General features: G+C 43.1%; 1 protein-coding gene across 16 annotated transcripts in view; it reads left to right on the forward strand.

The window, feature by feature from the left end:
- Window positions 1-24266, forward strand: part of PLEKHA5 (pleckstrin homology domain containing A5) — a 1790419-nt gene that overhangs the window by 1377353 nt on the left and 388800 nt on the right. For 10 of the 16 annotated variants that reach the window (XM_069628398.1, XM_069628397.1, XM_069628401.1 and 7 more), the window contains 2 exons: window positions 10498-10578; window positions 16855-16917. In XM_069628398.1, coding sequence (XP_069484499.1) covers window positions 10498-10578; window positions 16855-16917 — 144 coding nt within the window. The remainder of the gene's footprint in view (window positions 1-10497; window positions 10579-16854; window positions 16918-24266) is intronic. The other 6 variants (XM_069628399.1, XM_069628400.1, XM_069628405.1 and 3 more) reach the window with 1 other exon arrangement.

Below are 24266 nucleotides of genomic sequence, written 5' to 3' on the forward strand. Positions count from 1 at the left end.
ATCCTTCTAATTACACAATTAGTCTCCCTCAGCCGGGCTCGGACCAATTTCAGTTCACATTAAACTATCAAAGACTTTTTGAATGGCACAGGGTTTCGCTTGAACCGTTGCAGGACCACTCCGATCTCCAATTTCTCTTTTCACAGTTGGCAACCTGTTGAATACCTAACGGAGACCTTCGAATGAGCACCCACATGGAGCCGGACCACTCTGTCTGCGATATCTTTTTTGGCTTCCAGAGGTACAGTCACCCCTCTGGTTTTCAATTCTAGAATCGTGTCACATAATTTTCACACACAGTTCTTTAGATTTCTTCATACAACCTTGGTTCTAACACAAGCTGATCTGGTATCAGTCTCTCCGACTCACTGCCTGTGCTGTCTTTATTGGTGCTGCTTTGTTGTAGGAGCCAAGGACAGTACCGCAGCGGCAACCATTCCTCTCCACCTGGGTTGATGCAGGAGGGTCCGGGTATCTCCGACACACAATGCAGGTTTTCAGCTTTAGTCCCCGGTCTTAGGTTTTCTTATTTTCCAAGGTTTGCTAAAGTAACGGTCTGAAAAGGTCAAAGGCACTTCCCTCCTTGCAACCCTCTCTGGTCTTGCCGTCTTTGTATTAAACTGCCCTCTTGGACCTGCTGTTTCCTAATGTACTTTGCCTTGCTCAGAATATGCTTTCGTGCTCCGCCTTTTATCCGTGTGGGGGAAGTGTGATGGAAGTCAGGTGTCCGTAATGATCGGTAATTGCCTGACAATTGTATTCGAACATGTCAGGTATATGGCTCTGGTGTTAGTCCGTTTTTGCTCACGGTGAGCTGTCCATGAGAAAGTGGGAAAGGGAGGGGTTGAGTTCCTAAGTATCCCTGAAGACTCCTCATTCAGGCGATCCTCCCGCACTGTTCCACCCCCAGGAACTGGATCCAAAAGTGATGGCCGTGTCCTGGCCACCTGGATGACAGATCTCCAGGCACTAGCGGGTGAGACACCTTCAGGTCTCTCACAAGTTTCTTCCTTCCAGACTTGATAAGAGCGGAAGGATATGAGATGGAGAAGCAGTTAGAAAAGCTAGGGGAGACGGTGAGCACCATGGGGGCAGAGACCAGATGGGGGGTAGAAATCGGAGTATAGCAAGGTGGAGAGTATCAGAAGCACTATGCAACAATAGAATCTCACCAGGTGGCCAAGTACACACAAATCAGTGAGCATGCTGGAAATGGCCAGGTTAACAGATCAATAACAGGTTCGAATTTTTACAGAAAGCACTCAAAAGCAGTACAAAATGGCGGATAAACAGTTGGAAGCACACCTAGAATCAAATTTTAACAGAATGCACTAAAAAATATTACAAAGTGGTGGGTGCACAGTTGAAAGCACACCAGTGAGAAAGAGTTTTAAATAATTGGTTTTCTTTTTCATTTTGAAACAGGGAATTAAGAATGAGGTGAAGAAGCAATCAATATGAGGTGACTTTCACCATGCATGGTACAGTTGGTGTAGAGATTAGAGGTTATAGATCAGGCAGATACGAAAAGGAACAGGCAACATTTGAGCAGTCCTAGTGTCCAAGGAAGGTAGGTGGACCAATACGATCCATATTGCTTACCTGGGCAATTGAAGTTCAAATTTTCCTCGAGATTAGAGCGTGCAGGGGACCAAGTCAGTGTGAGTCCATGAGAGAGTTGCAGATTAGCTGCAGGGAAAGGTGCTGGGTGGCCACTCAGATTAACGGCAGGGCAGGCATCCGACACTCGGTGCTCAAGGGGAGGCGGCGGCCATGATGGAAGTGCAGATTGGTAAAAGCACTGCATGGCCCAACTGCTCAAAACACGGTTCACAGCAGACACTCTATCTTGGAGTGGAGCACAGCCTCCCAAAAGCAAAGCCCAGCAGGGCAAGAAAAAAGAAATACAGCGCTTGCCTCCTCACACGATCTAAATGTGAGAATGAGCCACACGCCTTTCAGGGCTTACCTTGAATGCAGCAGTGATGTTTCCTCTCCCCCGGCTGCCAGGCAGCTGGTAGTTTCTTCTGGATGTGCTTCAAAAACATCTCCATGTTGACTGCAGAGTTTTTGTAACTGCAGTGTGGTCAGAAGATACTTCATCTTACTTAGGATATGTCAATCATTAGAAGCGGTCACGCTTATTGACTACATATCCTTTAATATGTCTGATTGGGAATGGTACCCAGTAAGTCTTTTCATCGAGCAACCGTTCTCAGTTGAGAAGACTTTGGGCGAACCCGCTCACTTCAGCTGGACTTGGCTGAGAATCTTTCAGTGTACCATATCGGTACAAAGTTAACAAATAACTTGTGGGTGCATTGGCCATTGTCACTCTAAATACTCTTGCTAGACATTCTTTTTGTGAATAAGTCTTATCTAGAATAAATATATCTCGAGTGGATGATATTCTTAGGCATAGTTGGTTATATTTGATATACAGTAAAGTTGAGCAGCTCTGTAGTATCCCCAACACTGCCATGTAAATATTGAATGACTTATGATACAAGATCAACATCTGAAATATCAGAAAAGTCAAATGCTGGAATTATGTGTGTTCCTTTTTACAATTTGGTAACCTTTCCCCAGGACTCCCCTACTCTGTGTGGGAGAGCATTATTTATAATCAAAATAAGGGTGAGAGTGTGTGCTGTTGAAAGTGTTCAGGTTTTTATCAGACCTTTTGCCTTTTTTCCATATTAATTGCCCTAACCAATGGGTTATTGATGCCTCACATTTATTCCTTTTTCCAGACTCAATTTGTTTCATACATTTTTTCTTATTGTGTCCTTTTTTTCTCATATGTTTTCGTACAATCCTTTTCCTACGCTACGCCCATTACATGTTTGTATTTTCTACCTCCTCATTCCTTCTAAGCTGCATTCCTTTTCACTGCTCACTTCTTTTCTCTCGCCCTTAGTTGACTCTCCCCGTTTTAACATGTGGCCAAGCATTTCCTCTGTTCCTTTCCCTATGAAGTGGACCTGGCTGCATTTTTTTTATAAAACATCATTACCAATTCTTCTCTCTCTCCCCCACCATGCTTTATGAAGGCTGCAGTCCTGAGCTATAATTCTCGTACCAGCAACAGGAGGGAGAGGCCTCTGCTCATATCTGATTTTCACCCCTTCCCCGCCCCCACTGGCACGCACATGGCAGGAGACACCTGTACCAGTCCACATGCAGTTTATATTTTACTCGTTCATTTGACTGCAGATTCACACAGCGGTCAGACATTTTCTGCACACTGTCCTCCATAATTTCCCAGTTTTTTTGCAACAGGGTATTCAGTGAGTCAACCTATGCAAATGGCTGGAGATGGGCAGAGCATCTACGCTGGCCCAAAGAGATCTTTGACCAGATGAAGTACCAATTTTCCCCTAGACCTTTGTATGCATGTATGAGTTTGGCATTGCACAACTGTTTTTATTCTCTTTTCCTTAAAGACATTATCGAAGTTTACCAGTGCTGCCCACAGCAAGACACCCCAGTAATAGGTATATGTTGACTAGCACATATGTCTAATATAAAATCATACCATGTTGTGGTGCACCTACGACCCCAAAAAGTCATCTGGTAGTGTCAACAAATTGTCATTTTGTTATTGTTTTTTAATTAACTTTAAATTTAAGTTGATTTTCCTTTGACATTTTGTTAAAGTTTGATATGTTCAGGCCCGTTATTTTCATATTTATTTGTGCATAACCACCACCTGCACGGTACAGAGGGGGGTGGAGAGAAAGAAAACTATTGCCTAACCCCTCAATGTTGGTCCCAAGTGGTAAGTGGTCATCGTAGGCCATCCTAACCGCAATCCTGCGATTGGGTGCTCAGATACTGAAAACAAATGACATACCCACCTTTTAAGTCCCCCACTCTGCCACTGGTATTTTAGAGTAGAGGTATTTTATGAAGCTGTGATGCAGTTCCCTCCTAAGCCTTTTTGCAAGACTCCGACCAATGTGGTTAGAGGCAGTATGGGTCAGCCCTTACACACCTTGCCATGATACTGCCATCTTTGTAGAGCCCTTCCCTTAAGCTACATCTTCGGCTGCTTCAAACACACACGCAGACAGTTAGGATCTAATGGTCTCCTCCATCCCAAGTCTGGCTCAAGATTTTGCTCCTTACTATCAGGTGAGGAATTCTGAGTACTTGTAAATGAATTGGATATTTATTGGGCTACTGCCCTTTAAAGTAACACATTTGCTTTGAGGTGTTCTGACTGACCCACAAGGACTGCCCTTTCAAGCACCTGGAACCCGACACGTTTCTATGTGATTACAGATAACAGAGAATGCTTTTTCAGCGAAAACAATAACAGTGAGAAAATATAAATATAATTTTTTTCGGGGGTCACCCCTAAACCCTAACCAACCCCATTCCCTGCCGGTTTTACCCCCTTACCGCACCCCATATCTATTTTTTTAAAAGTTCAATGTTTTTTTCTCTGTTTTTGTTTCTCTGTTATAGCATTCTCCGTAAGTGTATTCTCTATTATCACTGGATTTCACCGAGCCTTGGTTAGCCACAGGGGCACAATGATTATTCAAAGATCTAGTCCCAGGATGTCATTTCTCTACACTTGATCTGATCTGGTTGCTTAGTTTGTAACAGATTTACAATTTGTTTGGAACTGGATGCTGCATAGATTTCTAGTTCTTCATTGAGATAATGAAAATTATTTCCCCGAGATTTCTGCATAACAACCATTTACAAATTCCAGATAACCTACGCACATGTTGTGCCTGGCATACTCTGCATGCACACATATTTTGTGAATATTTTGTAAATCATGTTGGAATGGGGATTTGTCACACTCAAGTCTAAAGTCAATTATTTGCACCCACAAATGTTTTGATTCATCCAATAATCCGCAAAATACGATGATTTGTTGACTACCATTGTTATAACATTACTTCTAGAAACTGGCTCTTGTTGATCCCTTTCAGCTTCCTCCATTTCAACGTGTTACTCCATGTCAACGTGTGAAAAGTGTGCCCTGTAATGACTAGAAATGGAACATGTGAAAAAACTGCATGTAATCAGAAACTGGTGTATTAGCTCCACTTGCTCTGATTACCTTGATGTTGTGCACTCCCTGCCCTATCTTGTGCAGGCTGGAATTGTGTCACTGTCCTATTTTATTGGTTATGTGCAATTGCATGCCCAGCTTGCTAGTTTGCAGTACGCTGTGGGTTTCTGGGTGTCGCACTTCGCTAACTAGGTCAATTGCATTGGCAGCCTCTTCATGCTTCAGAAGCCAGGCTTTGACTAGTGAGATGCAGCAGTTTTCTGATCCTGGTATTTGAATGGAAATTAGCCTGCAAAGGCTGCCTCAGTTGCATACTTTTACTTCAGACTTTCTCTTCTGATACATTATCAGATGTGATTTTCATTAAACCAATCTCGCCTGAATACATGGACTTTGCTTAATGTGAAAGGAATATGGAGGATGTGATATCTAGCCCATCCCCATACCAATACTACTATTTGGTGCTTGGAAAGAGGACAGTATCTGGGTGCCTAAGCCATTTCGTCTGACTGCCAGTGGACTTCCATCCACAGGTCAATACTAATAGGATGGGGTTGGGAAAAGCTCCTCTGGGCACTAGGGGTTTATCTGCAAACAAAGGGAATCTTTTTTCTCAGAACAATCTGAACAAATGTTGTCTGAACAGATGCATGTATACGGTTTCAGGGTTTTGAGAGGCAGTTCTGTGATTTGGGCTGATTGTGTTGCAGCAACCTTGTGGCACAGGTGCCACCACCCACCATGTTATAAAGGCTCTGGATGAGGAAAAGGGTGGCACCCCAGGTTTCCCAGCTACCAAGGAAATAGATGCTGGAATCAAATGTTCGGGGGTCCCCAAGACCAAAACATTAGTAGCCCCAATAGCAAGGGAGACCTCGGATGAAACGACCAGTGCCAAGACCATACTGTTGAGAGAAAAGTGACCGTTCAGGAGAGAGAACTGCAAAAGCAGGGAGCAAAAGGCTACTAGAGAGTGTCGGAAGAAGAGGAACAGCACCAATCGCTCTGGGGGAGAAAAGTGAGGCAATAATAGATGTGACTGTTTTGAAAGTGCTTAGGGAGGCAAAGAAATTGAAGTGCAGGAGATGAGTGAAGTTTGGCCAGAACCGGAGAGTAAAGCAACATGCATAGGCAGGGCAAAATGATCCTAAGAAAGACCTGAGAACAAAGAAGATGAATGAGAAAGGAATAGATCGAGAGAATCCAGAGGGGTGAAAAGTCGGTATCACTGGGGCGTTGAAAAGCAAGGAGGGACGTTGAAGGGGCCTGCTCATGGCAGGGCATCAAAAGAGAAAGACAGAAATGATGGGGAGTACGCACAGAAAGTTGGGAAGGGGAGTCGATGTCTGTGGATACTGTGCTGGCAACCACTGTGGCAGCAACTCTTGCTAGTAGACTGGGGCACATACCTAAAGCTCCCTGGGCCCAGTGAGATTGTGAGGAACGTGCTCCAAGCATGACAAGACTTGGTGTGTCTGGCAGGTGAGGAGGAATACCTAGAGAGCCCTCAGCATCCTGACTACGGTGTAGGCCGCTGAAGGATCCAGCCATATTAGGAAGGAAGTGGCATGTACACTTAAAACCCTAGTGAATGTGAGTGACCTTAGTTTGACCGTCCGAGGCAGGGACCCAGGGACATGAGGAATGGACTTCAAGTACAGTCTTCAAGTAAGGTGAAGTTGCTCATTTTCAGTTCTCAACCGTCCACCCCAAATTCTTGGTCTATTTGTGTTGCACAGTAAACCTCTTTAAACTTTACGTCTCCAGTCTTGAGTTGTCGGTGTATCCATTGGCTTTAATAATTCCTAATATATTAACGTCAATGGTCTCACTTGCATTCTCTAATGCATTATACAGCCACAGGGGTATAACCAGTAAGCTGGGCAGTTACTCTGGTTTGGCGGGGCATCCGTTCCTTCACTACAGCCTCCTTATTGTTAATGAAGCTTTTCAGTTCAGGTCTGGGTGAGTAAGTCTTAAAAAGTGTGGGTGGCGACTTTGAATCCACACTGTGCTTTTACTGTTTGTTTAGAAGGCAGCCTGTTAAATGCTGATGGATTTAAGATTGTTGGGATTTCCTTTCTGCCCTTTTCCCTTGAAGGATTGTGTTTTGTTCACCAGTTGCTTTTGAGGGGGGTGTGTGCGCGCCCTGTTCTACCGCCACCCCTGCCGTCTGCAGAATTGGAGCAGATGGGTTGTTTCCTAAATGTGGCTTGCAGGTTGAGGTAGATTATGATGGAATTGTGACTGCAGATGCAACTGTCCTAGCTTTTTTTTGTTTAGTAATTAAAACGATGTGGGTAATTTAGTTTCTGAATGGGAGTTCCGCTAATCAGACCTCCTTCCATAAAGCACTATGCCAGAACTATAGTGCCGACATGCACCCTTGCTGAGAGAGTCTTTTGACAACCTCCACACCAGCCCTGCAGTGGCACAGGAGAGTTTCAAATGTGACATGTGCATTTCTGACAGCTGTTGGAGCACAAACTTCCAACATGCAGAAGTCTGCACATCTGATTAAAATGATAATAATATTAACATAGTCAACCTTGTGGCACGTTAAACTGTGAATATAAGTAGTGCATGGTTGTGGCATGATGGCTGGTAGGGTCTCACAATTATCCAGCCACAGCAATTTGATTTCATTCTAGTGTCAACTTGGTGTGCATGGCACTATGTATTCTCCATATGATCTTGATGTCTCCAGAGCTGCAATGTGGGACTTATAGCCAGTAAGATGCCTCTTTGATCCCCCAGAGGAAGGCAAACACTGAGGGCACAGGAACCCTCCCTAGGAGATCTCCTATGAATCAATGTTTCAAAGGTAGCCCTGGCATGACATAAAGCCACTCTCACATCAAGATGTTGGCCATTGGAATTCCGTTGAAGTCAGCAGACAAATTAAGAGGTGGAGTTAGAATAGCCCAGAGAGAAGGGTGGGCCAGGAGAGGGGTTTCACCATCTTGGTATCTGCTAGGACTCTGTACACCTTCCTGCCACCCCATTTAATGCATGACAAGGCGCTATGATTATGACATAAGGAGGCAAGTGTCACTTGTTAAAAACGCTGGGATTGCCCCCCTTGCAACAGGCTTGCTTTAGACCAGTCCCCTGTAAGATTTTGGCTTTATTCAAAGGGCAACCCCTGCCTTAGTTCATTCATCTTTAGATTCTCCAGGCAAGGAGGATTCACCGGATCTCTCTTGGGAATACAGTGCATAATGTGCTGCTAGAGAGGTGAAGACCGAATGCTTCCACGCAGAGGCAAATGCTGCTCTCGAACCTTTCACTGGAAACAGTGGGGGTGAACTAGTGTGGAGTAAGGGCACTCTCCTGGCTTCATTGGAACCAGGACCCTGATCACTGTAGGTGAAGGACACCCTGTAGATGCCAGCCGCCTTTCAAGATTCGAAGTACAGAACTGAAGGACTCGGATGTCTAGGACAAGCTTGGATCCCATTTCATCCTCTTGATACATCTGCTTGATGCACCTTGAGCTGCTACAGGATCCGCAGTGCTGCTTTTGCGACGCCATGCATTTTCGGGCCGCTTGCCATTCAGACGCTGGCTTGATCCATTGAAGCAGACCACATTGTCCTAGCCCGATCTGTGGCTCCACCTCATGGAAGCAACTTATTAGAGTGCTGAGTCGACCTGATGAAAGCCACCGACTTGCCCGTCTCGAGCACTGATTACATACAGCAGAGCCATCGTCTCACATCCAACACGATTGTTGCAGAACCATGGAAGCCATCATCTTGACTGCCAACACGACCCAACAGGAACCTACTCGTTCAAACCAATTGGACGCAGACCTGCCACTGGGACTGAATCTACTCGAACGTATCGACATTGAATCATCTGCAGGAAAAGCACCCAGCAAAAAAGCCTAGAAAACTGGCTGAGAGACTGTAAACCTTTCACAGAAATATGATTTGCATTCGTGACCAAGGGCCTTAATAAGTCTATGGAACTAGCCATAGCCATATCTTAATTGAAGAATGTTACCAAAGAGATGCATTAGTAAAAGGTTTTGGGCGGCGTCTCAGCAGTAGGTGGGCCCGGTCTGAAATTCCTAGACCTCTAAAACCTCCCAAATGTAAGGCATGCGTAGACCAGTATAAAATGTGACGTGCATGGTGATAGGGCTTATGCAGTGTAAAGGGTATAACGTGTCCGACTATGTCGTTCCGAGAAACTTTGAGGGCACATTTTATCAGCCTGATTTCTTAATGGCAAATGCATGATAAATTAAGTTAGAATGTGTAATAACATGTTTGTTAAATTGTTGCATAGAACACACACTCCACTTTTGTAAGTGAACTAAGCATATTCGACCCTAATATTATCAATCGGTTGTTCATTACTTGTTTTAGAAATCTGACATAAATACGAGATGAGGCGCATTGGCATTGCCAAGCAGTGCGCGCAAGACTCATTATAAAAAATAAAAAATGAATGTGTAGGTGTGCTTAGAGTCCCATCTCATACTTCACTTACTTGCCATTCTAAAAGTGCTGTGCCAAACGTAGATAATATTTAAGCGTTAAAAGGCAATAATTATGACATTTCCTGTTTGACCTGCAATCCATTGCTGTTCATCTGTCTCCACTCGCTTGATTTTTATAATAGTACTTTAAAAGGTGTTGTTTAGGGCTATGCAATGTATGGCTGCATGAATTCTATGTGGAGTGTGACATTCCAGTACCAATGTGCATCTGTCAAAGTGTTAGTGAAACATCCATGGAGATGGAGATGAAGATGCTGATCTGCTGATGTCATGAGATTATGGGTTTAGGTTATGTGGTGTTTCTGGCATTCATCGCCCGCACCGGTGCGTGAAGGTCAGGGCTCCACATAGCAACACAAGACGCCTCATGACCATTTGCAAAGCCATAGTCGGGCAATTATCAAAATTCTTCTAAAATGTTGTGAAAGGCGAAAAAGACAATTGTAGTGCCTAGGAGAGGCAGTTCAAAGCTAGTAGGGACTTTACTTACTTACATAAAATCACTTCTGGAGTCCACATTTTGGGACCTTTATCCTTCTATGGTTCACAGAAAATATATGCCCTCAGTGCTCAACTAGTCTTCCCGAATAATTGAGGATTGCTTGGAACTGCCCCATCTAGAGCCCGAGAAAGGGTTTTGTGTCTGATCGAGCCCACCAGGGGACTCATTAGGGGCATCCTCTCATTCCTACCACTTATATTGCCTCCTGTGGCTGAGGAGTCTCTGCGCGTTACGTGTTTCTATTTTTTGACTGAATCCAGCCCCACTATGATCATTGGCATTGAGAATGTGATTTATGTGTGTTGTGTTTTGATTTCTTGCTTTGCTAAACACCTGGGACGGAATGAGTAGGCGTCTATTAAAGTAGAGACTATGTTTGCAGTGTCGTCTTGCAAGTCTAGCCGTGCTGTAAACTGATGTTTGCTGTATGCTCCTCCTGATTTGAAATAGATGAAAGAGAATGAGCCTCTAATCACCATGGTTCACGCAATGATCGAGAACTCCGCGCTAAGACCCCAACTGTTCCAGCAAGTAAGGTCTAGAAGAGAGAATGACGTTGCTTTGATCACACGCCACATGCTTCCCAAGTGCCAGCATTTTTTTGTTTGTTTCTCAGATTTGCCCATAACATGAACGCATTTCTTTGTTTTTGGTAATAACCACAAATCACCCACGCTTTATTGCAGGCTGTTAATCCGTCAGCATGGCTTAGCTGAGCAGTTTGCTGTTGTGAAGTATTGTGTACACTCTGAATCCGTGTGCATGTGCAATACTATTTTACATTTGATGGCTTGTGAAGTTTTCCCAGCACCACTTCGCATACATCTTTCACAGGCTAGAGCAAGTGTTTATTGCGTCGTCCTCCATAATTCTTTCCTCTTATTCAGGTATTGTGCAGCACGTGAGCATGACCACAGTATTAAATGTATTGTTTAAAGTAACTTTTTTTTTTTATTTTTACGATATGTATTTGTCGTGCGTTTTTGAATGGGAAAAATAGTCCTGTCTGGTTTGCAGGAAGGAGATTGTGTTGCGTAAAAGACCCAGGGAAATCTAAACATAGTATTAAGGAAAGTATAATTGGTTATCTGAAGGCCTTAACATCCTTATAATACATGCATCTTTGACACTACCTTTGTGGCTGCATACTTAAAATGCAGCATTTTGAATTGCATTCAATTTTGCATCAGATGACTAAGAAAGTTACCGGGCAAGAGTTTGATCCTCTACGTATTGTGTATTGTCGTGTCTGGAAAGATGCATAGCCCGTCAGACCCTCCTTGTTCAATAAGCATCTATGAACTCAACTTAACAGATCAGAGAATAAGCCAGCCACATCTATGTAGACTGTAATAACTGGATCCAACTGAAATCTTTAGTCTCCTCTCTGTCAAAACTCTCGGGTGGGTGACTGGCTCCCACCACTAGCCACTCTTCCATAATGGCAGCCTCCCTACCCACCCATTCTGATATCAAGGGGGGAATGGTCCCACGCCATCTCTGAACTACTGCTAAAGGGCATGTTGGTACTGAAGCTACCAAATGGATTGCGTTGCTAATAGTATCTCTGTTCCAGCAGTGTGTTCGGATGTGCATGTGTCTATTGCAAATCCATCTGAGGACACGTGCTTTCAATGATGTCATTTTACTCCAGCCTTAGTCCCGCCCAGTACTGGAAATGGGGAACACTAATCTGGGTTTCCATGGGACGTGGGTGCATGGTTCTTTATGTCACACATCCTGAGTGGAAGCCTACAATTACAAGCATGCAGATTAATATAAACCGAGAAAAATGCCTCTCAATCTAGGAAGAAACATAGTGCAAGAAAAAGCAAATGTCAGGGTGTCGTACGGCATGCATCTTATGCAGCACTCCGCCCCCCCCCCATTTTTCATTGCCCACCATTTGCACCTATTAAGACGGAAGAGCGGTTCTTAGTCATTCACTTCTGCCTGTGCCTGCAGCCATATAACCATTGCTTCACTTGTTTGTGCTTATGTTTAAAACCAGCTCTTTTGAACTCTGAATGTCCCCAGCTGCTGTCGGCAGCTAATCACTGCGGGTGCAGTGTATTGAAGTGGCTCATCAAGGGCATGGGCTGGCTGCTTGGGATCCAAAGAGATATATCTTTTGCTGGATTCCAAATCCGGGAAAAGGCAGCCCAATTCCAGCACTGGTCCCAACACTGGCCAGCATCATTACTGTAAACCCTCGACCTCTACACCCATCAAAACTCCACTAGTACGCCTGACCTATGTACGTATAGATTGATTCTGAAACATTCTATTTCTTAAGTGGCCATTTGGTTGTTTTTAGAAATGTAGGTTTTTAACGCTTGTCTCCTTTGGCACACTTACTGTGCCGGATCTTTGGTTCCTTATCTGCGTCCTGGTCATCGTGTTCGCCATTGTTTACTGTGTGCTCATTTGGGTTTTTTGAGCTTTCTTTTGAGTGTTTATATTATCCGGTGGGTGCATTATTTTAGTGGGATGCTTATAGGAGAACATTGGGTGCCTGGATCATTTTAAGGGAACAATCCAGGGACAACGTGCTTGCCATTTTAGCAAGAATGTAGCTTGCGGATCCAAGTTAAAGTGTAGCATGCGTCAAGACCTCTTTTACCAGTGTGTTCTTGAGCTCCCCTTTGTAGCTCTGCCCCGCGCGAGTGGACGGGGTAAACATGGCGGTTACGGGACATAACGCCCTCTTTATTCAGGGTAGAGGTTGGTGTTTTCTAAGCTGGATGGTTTGCTTTTAATATGGGTTTGGAATTAATTGGAAATCAGCGGCTTCTACGGAATATTGTCACTCGTGTTTATGACCTGCTTTGATAACTAAGCCCAAGTCTTTTTATTTGCAATGCAATGAAACTGGGTGTTGTGAAAAGTAAACTTTGTGTAGATAAGTTCTGCTTTTCTGCACTGCTTCTTTGAATATATAGCAACAATTATATATACCTTATAATCAGAGTTCGAATTTGCAGATCGGTGCTGTGATTTTTCCATCGCCCAAATCCATGTTTCATTTTTGTGTCGCTTGTGCTAATGTCGTTTCTGTGTCTGACTGCACTTATTGTACCACATAATGCATTTGCATGAAGTTTGTGCACGCACACTTTGAAAATTGCAATGGCCGTTGCCACTGTGTTTACGTGTTACTATGTGTAAACAGGGGGGGGGGGGCAACCTTTTCTTAGCAAAATATGTGTGCCAAATGTACATTGAGGAAATGGGGGTGTGGGGGTTGGGAATTATGCGATTTCTTTTCGACAATGAATACATGTTTAAGCCTGGTAAATCTTCGTATAGCTCATTGGGGTATGTTTAACTGTGTTTCCTTTTCCGTAGATGTGATAATGTAAAAGACTAATGCTTGACGAGGAATATTTCATGATATTTGATCTCTATAGTGTAAAATAATTTGGGTCATAAACACTGAATGCTATGCCTGGAAATATGAACCTTTGTGTTCACCTGGATGCTTCAATAGCCTATGTATCAGTCCAAATACTTTAAGAAACCATGCACCCTTTTCCTTTTGAAATATCAGTTTACACATTTGTCTGTAGGTTTTCTATGTGGAGAGACTTGTAAAATGTGTCGAGACTCCCCATACATTATTGGCTCTCAGTTATATACACTACTTTAAATTGTAGTGAGTGGGTTCTGCAGCTCCCAGTTGCTGTTTCACCCTTGGCTTTCACACATTGACACGTCTTCTGAAATGTATGCAGTGGGTTTATGCACACTCCCCCAAGTTCCTCAGGAGTCAGTATCCACCAAAAAGCACTCTTTCTTCAGGCAACGCCCCTACTCCAAGTTCCAAAAACACACTTCTACCCCGGAGCAGCTGAGCATTTTGCACTTGGATTGCCACTCTGTGTATTGTCCTCCCATTGGCATTTGGGAACATTGAAGAATATTTCTTTGCTGTAACGATATAAAAATCGGTCTGCTTCCTTCATTTGTATCCTATTCGACTTGGAAACTCTATTATTTAATTCAAGATGCCTCTGGGATGTGTGTGTGTGGGTCCTAGAAATGAATATTAACATCCAGTGCCTTTTGACACCCTGGGATTCGCTCTCCCTTCTTGAAATACTTTCTGTCCTTGACTTTGAAGACACTCTAGGTGTCCTCCCATCTCTCTGACCTCTCCTTCTCCATCTCATAGAACTCAAGCACCTCCTCCCTGTCACTCCCTCAAGTGGGTGCTCCTCAAGGATGAGTCTCATGCCCGCTGCTCTTTATCCCTCCTCCTTCAGCAAAGTAATTTCCTCTTTCAATACTCTGATAGTCTTCGCTTCCCCGCCTTCACTCTTGTAATCTATGAAGACATATAACTTCCCAATCACCATCCTCCACTGGATGACTCTACTCTGCTTCACACAAAACTCTACAAAGACTGAAATCATCTTTCTCCCTTTCTCCAGAACCAGCCCCACTCTCCCATTTCTTTCTTCCCGACCTCCTCACCCCCTCAACCATGACTTGTGACCATGGGGTTTCATATAACAGTGACGTGAAACTCTACCAGCCACTGCCGCCAGACTCAACTTCCTAACATTAGAAAAAATCCACCTACACCTCTCTTACAAAAAAAGGCTTAACTCTACTCTTGTGCTCAGCGAACTGGACTACAATGCATTCCTACTTCTTGGTCTACCCCTCTAGTCTTTCTCTCCCCTTGACAAAGTCCTCAACTTTGCAACTTTTTCAACCTGCCCAGGTGGTTCTGGCACCAGGCTGGATGGCTCTCCATGCAAAATCCCCTTTAAATTCCTGCTGCTTCTCTATAAATGTGTCCATGGTCTTGCCCCAACCACGTCTATAAATCTCTCTCGCTGTGCACTCTCCCTCTCACTCTCCTCGTCTCTTCACTCCTCATCAGTCTCCTTCCACTGTGCCTCCTTTTGCCTATTGTCCCTACTTGCTGCACTCCACTGGATTGATCTACCCTTCTGGATTGCACTTCTCCTGGCCATAAAAGCGATCTCTTCCGTGGAAGTCTTCAAACTCCACCTGCGAGCAATGGAAGTAGTCCCCTAATTTCTTTCCAACGCCTCCCTATCCAAATATATCTGCCCACCCCACCTCTCTTGCATTTTGCCCTCAGGCTGACTATTTGTAATTTGTAAAGATGTAATGACTGGCCTCAGGTGCCCAATATTTAATTAATATGTTATGTCCTCTAGTCCCTGCTCTGGTGTATTTTCCTAATCTTATCTCTTCACCCGGTATAAGTCATGCAGTCCCACAATGCTCTTGGGTAACGGCACCTTGCCTCAGTACTACTTCTGCTCTGTTATTGAATACTTTGTAAGTCATTTCTGTTTGTAATGACACACTGCTCTTGGATACAAAGTACAAATACGCAATGTAACTTTGCCATGCTATAATGCTTGGATTACCTACAACAGATCCCATTCAGTAAATAAATACTACAAAAACTAAACGTGTATCATGAACCCCATGCCTCCCACAGATCTGTGCGATCACCAACCAATGAAAACACAGTGTTCGTTTTGAATAGACATGCATGGATCGCTATTGTGTGCTCAATGTTTTACCTTTTTCACTCAGTCAGCATAGACGTCTTGGATAGTAAAAGGATAACATGAAAGAGCTACTACTTTCTCATGGAATATGATTGGATCCCTCGCACTGCTCACTTGGACTGCAAACATGACTTTAGATGGTTTTCTGGGTCCGACACTGGCCAATTTAAGTAGAAGGAACTGAGAAGCAAAACAGTTCTTCACATGTTAAATGTCAATTGTATATTCTAATTGGATTGTGTGAGCATTGTGTACCGGTTTAGAATTCTCCAAATCTGCCTTGGAAACACAAGCCAGTTATCACACCATTCCAGCACATATCTGCCACCTCACCTTTGCAGAACCGTGGTCCACCTAACAGGACCGACCCGCACCCATGCCATCACAAACATTCTTTTTCCACTGCTTCTGTCCTTCCCTGTGTTTGTAGCAGCCAGTCCTCATTTCCCCATCCTTTTATCTTCCCCTCGCTCATTTTTCCCCCCCAGAAGATTAAGGTCTGGATACCCCTGGCAGGGGCACAATAACCTGCTGCACGAACAAACCTATGCGGTCTAAAACTACTACGGTGGTGATTTGGCACAGTATAAAAGCATATTGACATATAAGCAGAATCCTAGAGTACTTTATCTTTTGCGTTATTGTTCTGTTAATTAATGATGCATTGTCCATTGGTCACTTCAAACTTCGATCCTCTTGAACTTTAATTTTGCTGAAGGAATTTGCAAAAGTGTGGTGGCTGAACTGGCCCATGATGCATGAAAACCTCTTCACCTTCTCGTGTCCGTGTTCACACACTATGCAATTCTTCTTGACTTCCCTTCTGTTCACAGGTCTTTCTCCCACCAGCCACATTTGCAGAAAACAGAAGAATAAGCACAGTTTGAAAACTCAAGCTCTGCATCTTGGATGGGATCTCAGCATGGTTCTACTATTCTCTTTTTTCAGTGGGAAACGTCAAGCGATGGAGAAGAATTATGCTTTAAGCCAAATTTGCAAATCGACTTTGCATCATATTATTCAACATTGTACGCTGTGGCCATGCACGATAGATTGAACGTGGCTGAGAAAGTAGTTACTATGGTGATTTCTTTGCATAGCTATGTACTAAGTGTTCAGCTTTTGACTTAGTCTTATGGCTTAAAAGGGCTGAAACAAGCAAGTCGGTGCTTTAGAAACCATGCCATCACACTTGTTTACAGATGTCTGTTAAAGTTATTTATTGTGATTTTTCTTTTCATTCTTTTAGCTCTCAAAAGATGATGGCAGAGGCACGCTCTACAAGTACCGAACCGAAGAAGCTGATATTGATGTATGTATTACATTTGTTTCTAACTCGTGATACATTTAGGCTTTGTTCCTCCTTGTGAACTGTGGGACCTGCGGCTTTGTATTACTTCCAGAAGGGTTACAATGTTAGTATTTGAAGCCTGGGAAATGTGTGCTTTGGATGATGTAAAAAGGAGAGTTTGGTCATTGCATACCTAACTCGTTTGAGGAGATTACTATGAGAATTCACCACCCTTCTCAACAGGTATACAAACATAAGTCGTACATATAAACCAACGTACCGAATTGCATCAGTGCAATGCAATGCAAGATCTATTGAGGGAAATGTAGACTTCCCTAAGACTACATAAAGTAAGGCATTGTCAAAGTTGTGATTAATTGGCTTCGTTAATGTATGATTTGTGTATTGACGTTGTGTCTGAACGAATAGTGCTCTGTATGAAGATCTGTACTGTACCTTGCCGGTCACAGCCATGTAGATGACAGTCTGAGAATGTGCATTGGGTCACTGATGACCTTAATTCACAGAACTAGGTGAACAGTTAAAGGGTGTCTGTTTCTTAAACCATTAGATGTATGTAAATTGTTTAGTCCGAATATGAGCAGATTGTTCAACACATAGATTGTTGTACATATAATTTGCACCAAACTGGAAAAAGGGGGCAGGGGGAAGGTAATTACATTAACATCCCTCTCTTGTCTCATGTGGGCTTTCCCCTCCATAACCTAGATTTCCCTAAATCCCAGATTTTCCACACTAGAGATCAGTAACAACTAATATCTAATCTTAACTTAGATGAGGGCCTAAAGGCAAATGCTGTATCTATCTACTCTCTGCGTTCTTATGGGTGTACCTACCCTACCTATCCTCATTGTGTACAACAGAGGTGATGGTTTCTTTGTCTCATCTTAATACTCCTCTTCCTTCCCTCTCCTGTGCTACTCCAACGTCCCTTCTCCTCTGTATCTCTCCCTCACGCCTGTTCCTCCAACGTTTCACACTCTTTTTACCTACCCATCTGCTTACCTTCCTCTGCCACACTCTTCCTCATCTCACTGGCATCCCTCTACTCAACTTGCACTATGCTCCTCTTCTCACCATATCCCTATTCCCAACTCTTACTGCACCCCTCTTCTCTCTACTACTCATACACCTCTTCTCCCCTGCACCCTACTCCCACACCCTCTACTATTCTTACACTCGCCCAACACCCACTCCCTCTACCTACTACCATCACCTCCAAATGGTATCTTCCTCTTCCCTCACTAATGCCCTCACCTACGCAAACCCTGTTGGTCACTGCTTCACTCTCGAAAACTGGTAGCACCCCCCCTCGTAAATACCTCTCCATTGCTTTATTTCTGCCACCCACTCCTCTCCACTGTCTGTCCTGTGCCTGGTATCGTGGTCTACCGCTACACCTCCTGACTTTTCCCCTGAAGCTCACACTCCACCTTTCATTCTTTCCACTTTTTATACTGTGGCTTTACTACTTCTAACCTGTCCCCCTTCATTGTTCCTGCATTCACATGGCTCCAATGGCCATCTGTGCCTGTGTTTCACCAGGGACTGTGTTTCACGTCTTAAAAGCTACAGACAACCCTCTCTGCCGCTCTCCCTTTTATAGCATGGTTTTGTTGGCAGTTTCGGGGGGTTGCTCTGATCTTTCTCTGATGTGCTGTGTGTCTGGACGTTTGTTTTTCTGTTGTTGTGATAAGTTCTGTCCTTTTCTGAGGTCCTGGATGCTGTTGAATGTGGTGATAGTTCTTATTCACTGCAGTGTTCGTTTCCCCCTTTGTTTGGTTCTGGTGCAATTTAATTTGGTTGCTCCGAGGTGCGCCCTGGGAGTCGCAGTTCTAAAAAAGGAGAAACAGAATATAGGCCAGAACAATTGCTGGGAGGCAATTTGTGATAGTGGCACCATTTACGGCATGCCTGGCATGACGGGGTTCTCAGAGACTGGGATCGTGCCAACGTTCTTTCCCCTCTGACAGGGTCATGACCCTGTCACAATTGCCGATTCTGTCTTGATATTCTGTATAAAACCCTCCAAACGTTAACCATTATCCTACTGCTTTCAGAATCCTGCCCTAAACAACAAATGCATGTGTGCAAACAATTGTGGCTTCAATCCATGTTGTTGAACAAAGATCAGGGATAAAAATAAAAGGTTGCAAACTACTAGCTTGGCATCAAGTCACTTGTCCCCTCACATCTTCACATACGCACAACACACAATTTCCTGTGTGGCAAAAATCAATTGCTACCCAGTGGTAAGTGGCAAGTGAACAGTTTAAGGCTTGATACATCGATGTGATTGGCCAGCATTATTTTGTTATTTTTTTGCCTCATTTCTATTGGCACCTTTTATTTTGTCGCTGCAGAGTAAATGGTTTAGTTTGTGTTTATTCTTCATTTAGCTTGTTGTTCTTGATGAGCTTGCTCTGAGAAGGAACCACTGAAAACAGTAACTGGACCAAAGAATCTAAAAGAGATGGTATTTTTTTTGCAGCTTATAAGGGTTGCGTTCATAAAATACTGTCCTATTCAACGTATTCATAGATTCCTCTTAAAAAGCATATATTACTTGACCAAATTGTGAGTAACGAGCACAAAGCTGCCATGCAATTTGACGAAGGTTTAATTTTGTTGTTTGTAAGAAGAATCCGTGAATCGATTTAGATTGATTGAATGTTCTCACCAGAAATGTCACACCTTTGGAAAAAGTGGTATTCGTTCACTAAGACTTATTGGTGCATCTTACATTAAGGGAACATTTCTTGTCCTACTTCACGACCATTCAGGGTTGCGAAGGGGCAATGTCATTTGTACTAATTAAACATGTTTTTAAAAGTGCATAAAATTACATTTTGAAGTGTACATTTTGAATGCTTAGCGAGGGCATTGGGGTAAATGGTGTATAAACATTTCTGCGATAGTCAATGAGAGGGAAATCTTAAAAGCACAAAGTCCACCAAGACTTAAACAAAAAGTGTTAAGAACCCTGAAGAATTATTTCCATACTCCAAGTGACATGAGCATGCTTATGCTATGAGAAGAAATGGTAGTAAATTAATGGTGCCCAGAAGAAAAGTTCAAAAAATCTTCTTCAGAAGGAGAATACCGAAGTGAAATGGATCACAGCCTAAATTACTATAATTAATTGCAGAAGTAAAGTTAAATAAGTGCTATCATTGTGTTTTCTTCAATCACCTGTGTTGCATTGTGAAGCACTATGATGATTCATTTTGAATAAGCTTTGCTCTTTATGTGGTTATGTCAGTAATCCTTAATGGTGAAAGTTTGATGTAAAACAAGAATATGTTTTAAAAACATGCGTTGTAGCCTCCGTTTATCTAAGGGATATCTGACCTAAATATGCAAGTTATAGTTTACTTGGGATATTCCATAGTCCTGAAAACACGTGGTCCTGAAGGCTTTGGTTTTAACCAAGGCATGGAGCGGAGGTGACTTTGTAGCCTGCGAGGCGTGATGTCTACATTGTTGAAGACTAAAGTAACATTTAGGTTATATACAGGAAGGCCAGGCAGCTGTTGCTTATTACGAACAAACTAAATCAAGAAACTAAACCACATAAAATAGTTTATATTAATGATACAGTGGTTTCAACCTTCAATTTAAAAGACCCGGACCACTGTAACGATGACAGCGGTTAGGTTGTCACAAATTCTTCGATGGGGAATCAGACTTCGATCCAAGGCAGGTTGTGCTTTGCAACAATTATTTATCTCAATAGATCCAGTTATTGTAATAGACACGCTAACGCTTGATCACTACTCTGTGAACAATTCTATAAATGCCTTTATTCTATGCTCCCATTCTCCTTCCAGAGGGCAAAAAAACAAGAAAGCCAAAACTTGCCAAAAAAATCACAAAATATACCTAATGCTAAGCAAAACGGGCAGAAGTCATCAAGAACATTCATGAGATCCTTACCACTTGAGCAGGAGGTGGTTGATCTTAATCTCGAGGCAGCAAGTCAATACATCAGCAGTGCCAGCCATTTCGAAAAGCAAAATAAGGATAACACCTGAGATGCTAATGGAAGGAACAAAACATCTAAACAGGAAAAAGCAGCAAAATTGATCCAAGGTAAAATGAGTACCTTTTTTTTGCAAAACGCAAAAATAGAAGCGCCAAGGAGAAAGTTATCCAGATGGAAGAACCATTGAACAATGATAATCTGCAGAATCGGACCCAGTGCACCACGTCAGTGGTGATCATACACTATGGCTCTGTGGAATCCGTTCACTCCGCTGTTAACCCTCCCTTCACTTCAGCTAGAAATGGAGTGATGACCGGCTACAACGAGCCTAACACAATGACGAATCCTGCTGTCAATAATGATTGTTTTTGCTTCATCCGTTAAAATACCTGACCAAGAAAGGTCTTCATTTAATGAGAGAGTTATTGGTTTTGAAATTTTGAGAGCCATGAAAGACCCAATTAATTTTAATATGTCAGCTATATTGCAGACATTTGCTACAGTTCCAGCCCATAGACTAATTCCCTCTGATCATATTGTTTGGGTCGACATTCCTGACCAGGGCAGTGATAGAATTGTGGCACACATTTACTCTAAAAGAATTTTGCACATACTTTGGGACAATTTGGATGAATTCAGGACAATGGGTTTAGACCTTATGTTTCTATCTCCCAGCAATTGAAGTCATTGATCTCCCCCTCTTCCTGCCGATGATGCATGTAAACCTCCTGTAATGACTTCAGAGCTTGGGAGGGTAAATCCTACAATGCAGTCTACCACTGTCGTGAGCAATTGTAATTCTACACCAACGACTAACCAGGAGGACTCTTTGTGGTTAGCTAATACTTTGGTAGCATAACTGGGCCTAATTCGCCCTACAGCTCATCTTTAGCACTGCCACTTTAAACATTTCTTGGAACTGTTGTGGTTTTAATAATATGAAATTATTTACCAATGCCCATATTTTTAATGAAGGCATCATTATGCTGCAAGAAACAATGTTGTCCAAACTGCTATTGATGGAGGGCTATAAAACCTTTAGCACTTTGGACACCAGAGGAAAGGCGGGTTGCCCCTTGGGGTGTGTCTCGATTGCACCATTGACCATGCAGTCTAATCTGGTGGTCTCATATGATAACTCAATTTTTGCAGTTCGAATATCTTTTGGCCAAAATCATTAGTATTATTTAGTATAATTAGTCAATGTTTTATCTTAACCCTAGCAAAAACTCTCAGGTTAATATTCGTCAAAACAAATTAAGGATGATGCTGACATTCTGATTAAATCAAAATAATGTTTTTTTTATTAATGGCAAGCCCCAGAAATGGCCTAAAAAGGCGAACACCTTACAGTCTGCATGATGCATGTCATTCCTTTGCCCTACCTGCTAGAATTAATGATGTTCACTCTGATCACAAGCTGGTTGCAGTACTTTTTATCCGGTTGCATCCAGTCGTACTTCTAAACCGAGTTGGGGAGCAACAGAGGGCTGTACATTGTTGGTTGAGAATTACAGCAGAACATCTAAGCTGGCCCCAGAAGATGTAATGTTGTATCTGAGAGGTCCTGGACACAGAGGTGGTTTTCTCTGGGGAAATGTAGCCAAGTGTCCAAGCATTGGATAGATATTCCCTTGAGAGAACAGTGCTGTGGTCCTTCCTTAACTGAAAGAGCATTGGAGCTGTCCTAATTGCACCCAGTGTAGTGTTGCAGTAGCTAGAGTCGTAGCAAGAAAAGGCATGTTTCCTGACTTTTGTATTCGCTGTGGGAAAGTTTTCCCCAAGCCTTACGATGATTTTACTCATGGAGGTGCACATGTCTCCTGAGTGAGTTTTGTATGTGGAAGGCAGGCATTCCAGTGGTAGTTGCCTTGTAGTTGATACCTCTTGAAAGGGTATTCAGTCTGGGATAGGTAACCATTGTAGTTCTTAGTGTGGGGGAGATTTGGTCAAATTCCGTTGTACCTGTGTTCAGGCGTGCAACATCATATTGAATGCTGCTCAGGGTGTGTGGCAGAGATGCTGGCTAAGGTGGGTTGTGTTGCCTGTGTCAGGGTGTCGAATTACGAGGGATTGGACTGTGGTTCTGAAGTCCTCTTGTAGGAGGAAGAGATTTATCTGTTGGAGAAGTGTACTTGATACCAGGGGAACGGTTTTTTGGGGTTGTTTTTGGTAATGTGTTGATGGAAGTACAGATCACTGTTGATACTTTAGTGTTTGGATGGTTTGGTTCAGCAGAGGAGTGAGATCTATCAAGGTGCATGTCATTTAATTGCCCTACAATTGTCTCCTGTTTAGCTGATTGGCCAAGAAGAACATATTCTGTTTTTGTGCATTTGAGCTTCATGGAGGTGCCTTTTATCCATTCTTGGGTGGAAGCAAGGCACTCTGTGGCATGAGATTTATTGAGGACAAATTACTTGGAGGTATAACTGTATTATCCACTTGTTGGTTAGGTGTGATGTTGGGTTAGTGAGAAGTCATCCCAGCAGCTACAAATTGAGATTGAAGGTCAGTAGGAGAGAATGAAGCCTTGTGGGACTCTGCAGATGACTGGATAATGGTCTGACTTAAGTTACACATCAGAACCGCTTGGTGTCTATCAGAGAGGTTAGAGTCAAACAGTTGATGACTGTGCCTCTAAACCCCATTCTGTTAGTGAGAAGACTTCTTAATCTTGTATGGTCGACTGTGTGAACTGCAGCATAGAAATGAAGGAGTACCAGGAGAATGGCATCTCCTTTGTTCCTGATCGGAAGAATATAGTTTGTCTTGGAAGGTGGCGGTTGCATGCTGTATCTAGGTTTGAATTCATTGTGTAGGCATGCAATAGACCTTGTTGGTTGATCCAGTAATGGAGTTGGTTGGATACTGCCGTCTAAAGGATTTTGCTGCTGAATCGAAGGCTAGTTTGTTATGTCATGAGGGTCGAGTGTGGGGTTTTTAAGGAGTGATCGTATTAGTCAATTTTTTAACTGGCTTTGAAAGATGCCATGATTTGAGCGAGACATTCACTATTTTGAGCAGATGTTGGTGAGGGCACTGTCATTCATCGGTTTTATGATGTTGGCAGGTGGATCTTCATTCTGACTTAACATTTTTGGTAGTCCCAGAGATTACTGGTTTGGAAGAAGGTTGTACAGTGTTCGACTGCTGCAAAAAGAGTATTGTTCCTGTTTGATGCTGCTGTGATGCTGGCAGAGTAATGTCCAGCTGTGTATTTTAGTGATTAGTGCATTGTGTGTGCTGCAGAGGGTTTTTAAGTTGAAGAAGTCATCCAGTTATGTGTTTACAGTTTACACCCTTATTTTTAATTTGCTGGATGGCATGTGTGTTATTCAGTTCTTGTGTGCGTATACCATGG

Source organism: Ambystoma mexicanum, chromosome 12 (genome assembly GCF_040938575.1).
Source record: "Ambystoma mexicanum isolate Mex_15411 chromosome 12, UKY_AmexF1_1, whole genome shotgun sequence".
Classification (NCBI taxonomy): Eukaryota; Metazoa; Chordata; class Amphibia; order Caudata; family Ambystomatidae; genus Ambystoma; species Ambystoma mexicanum.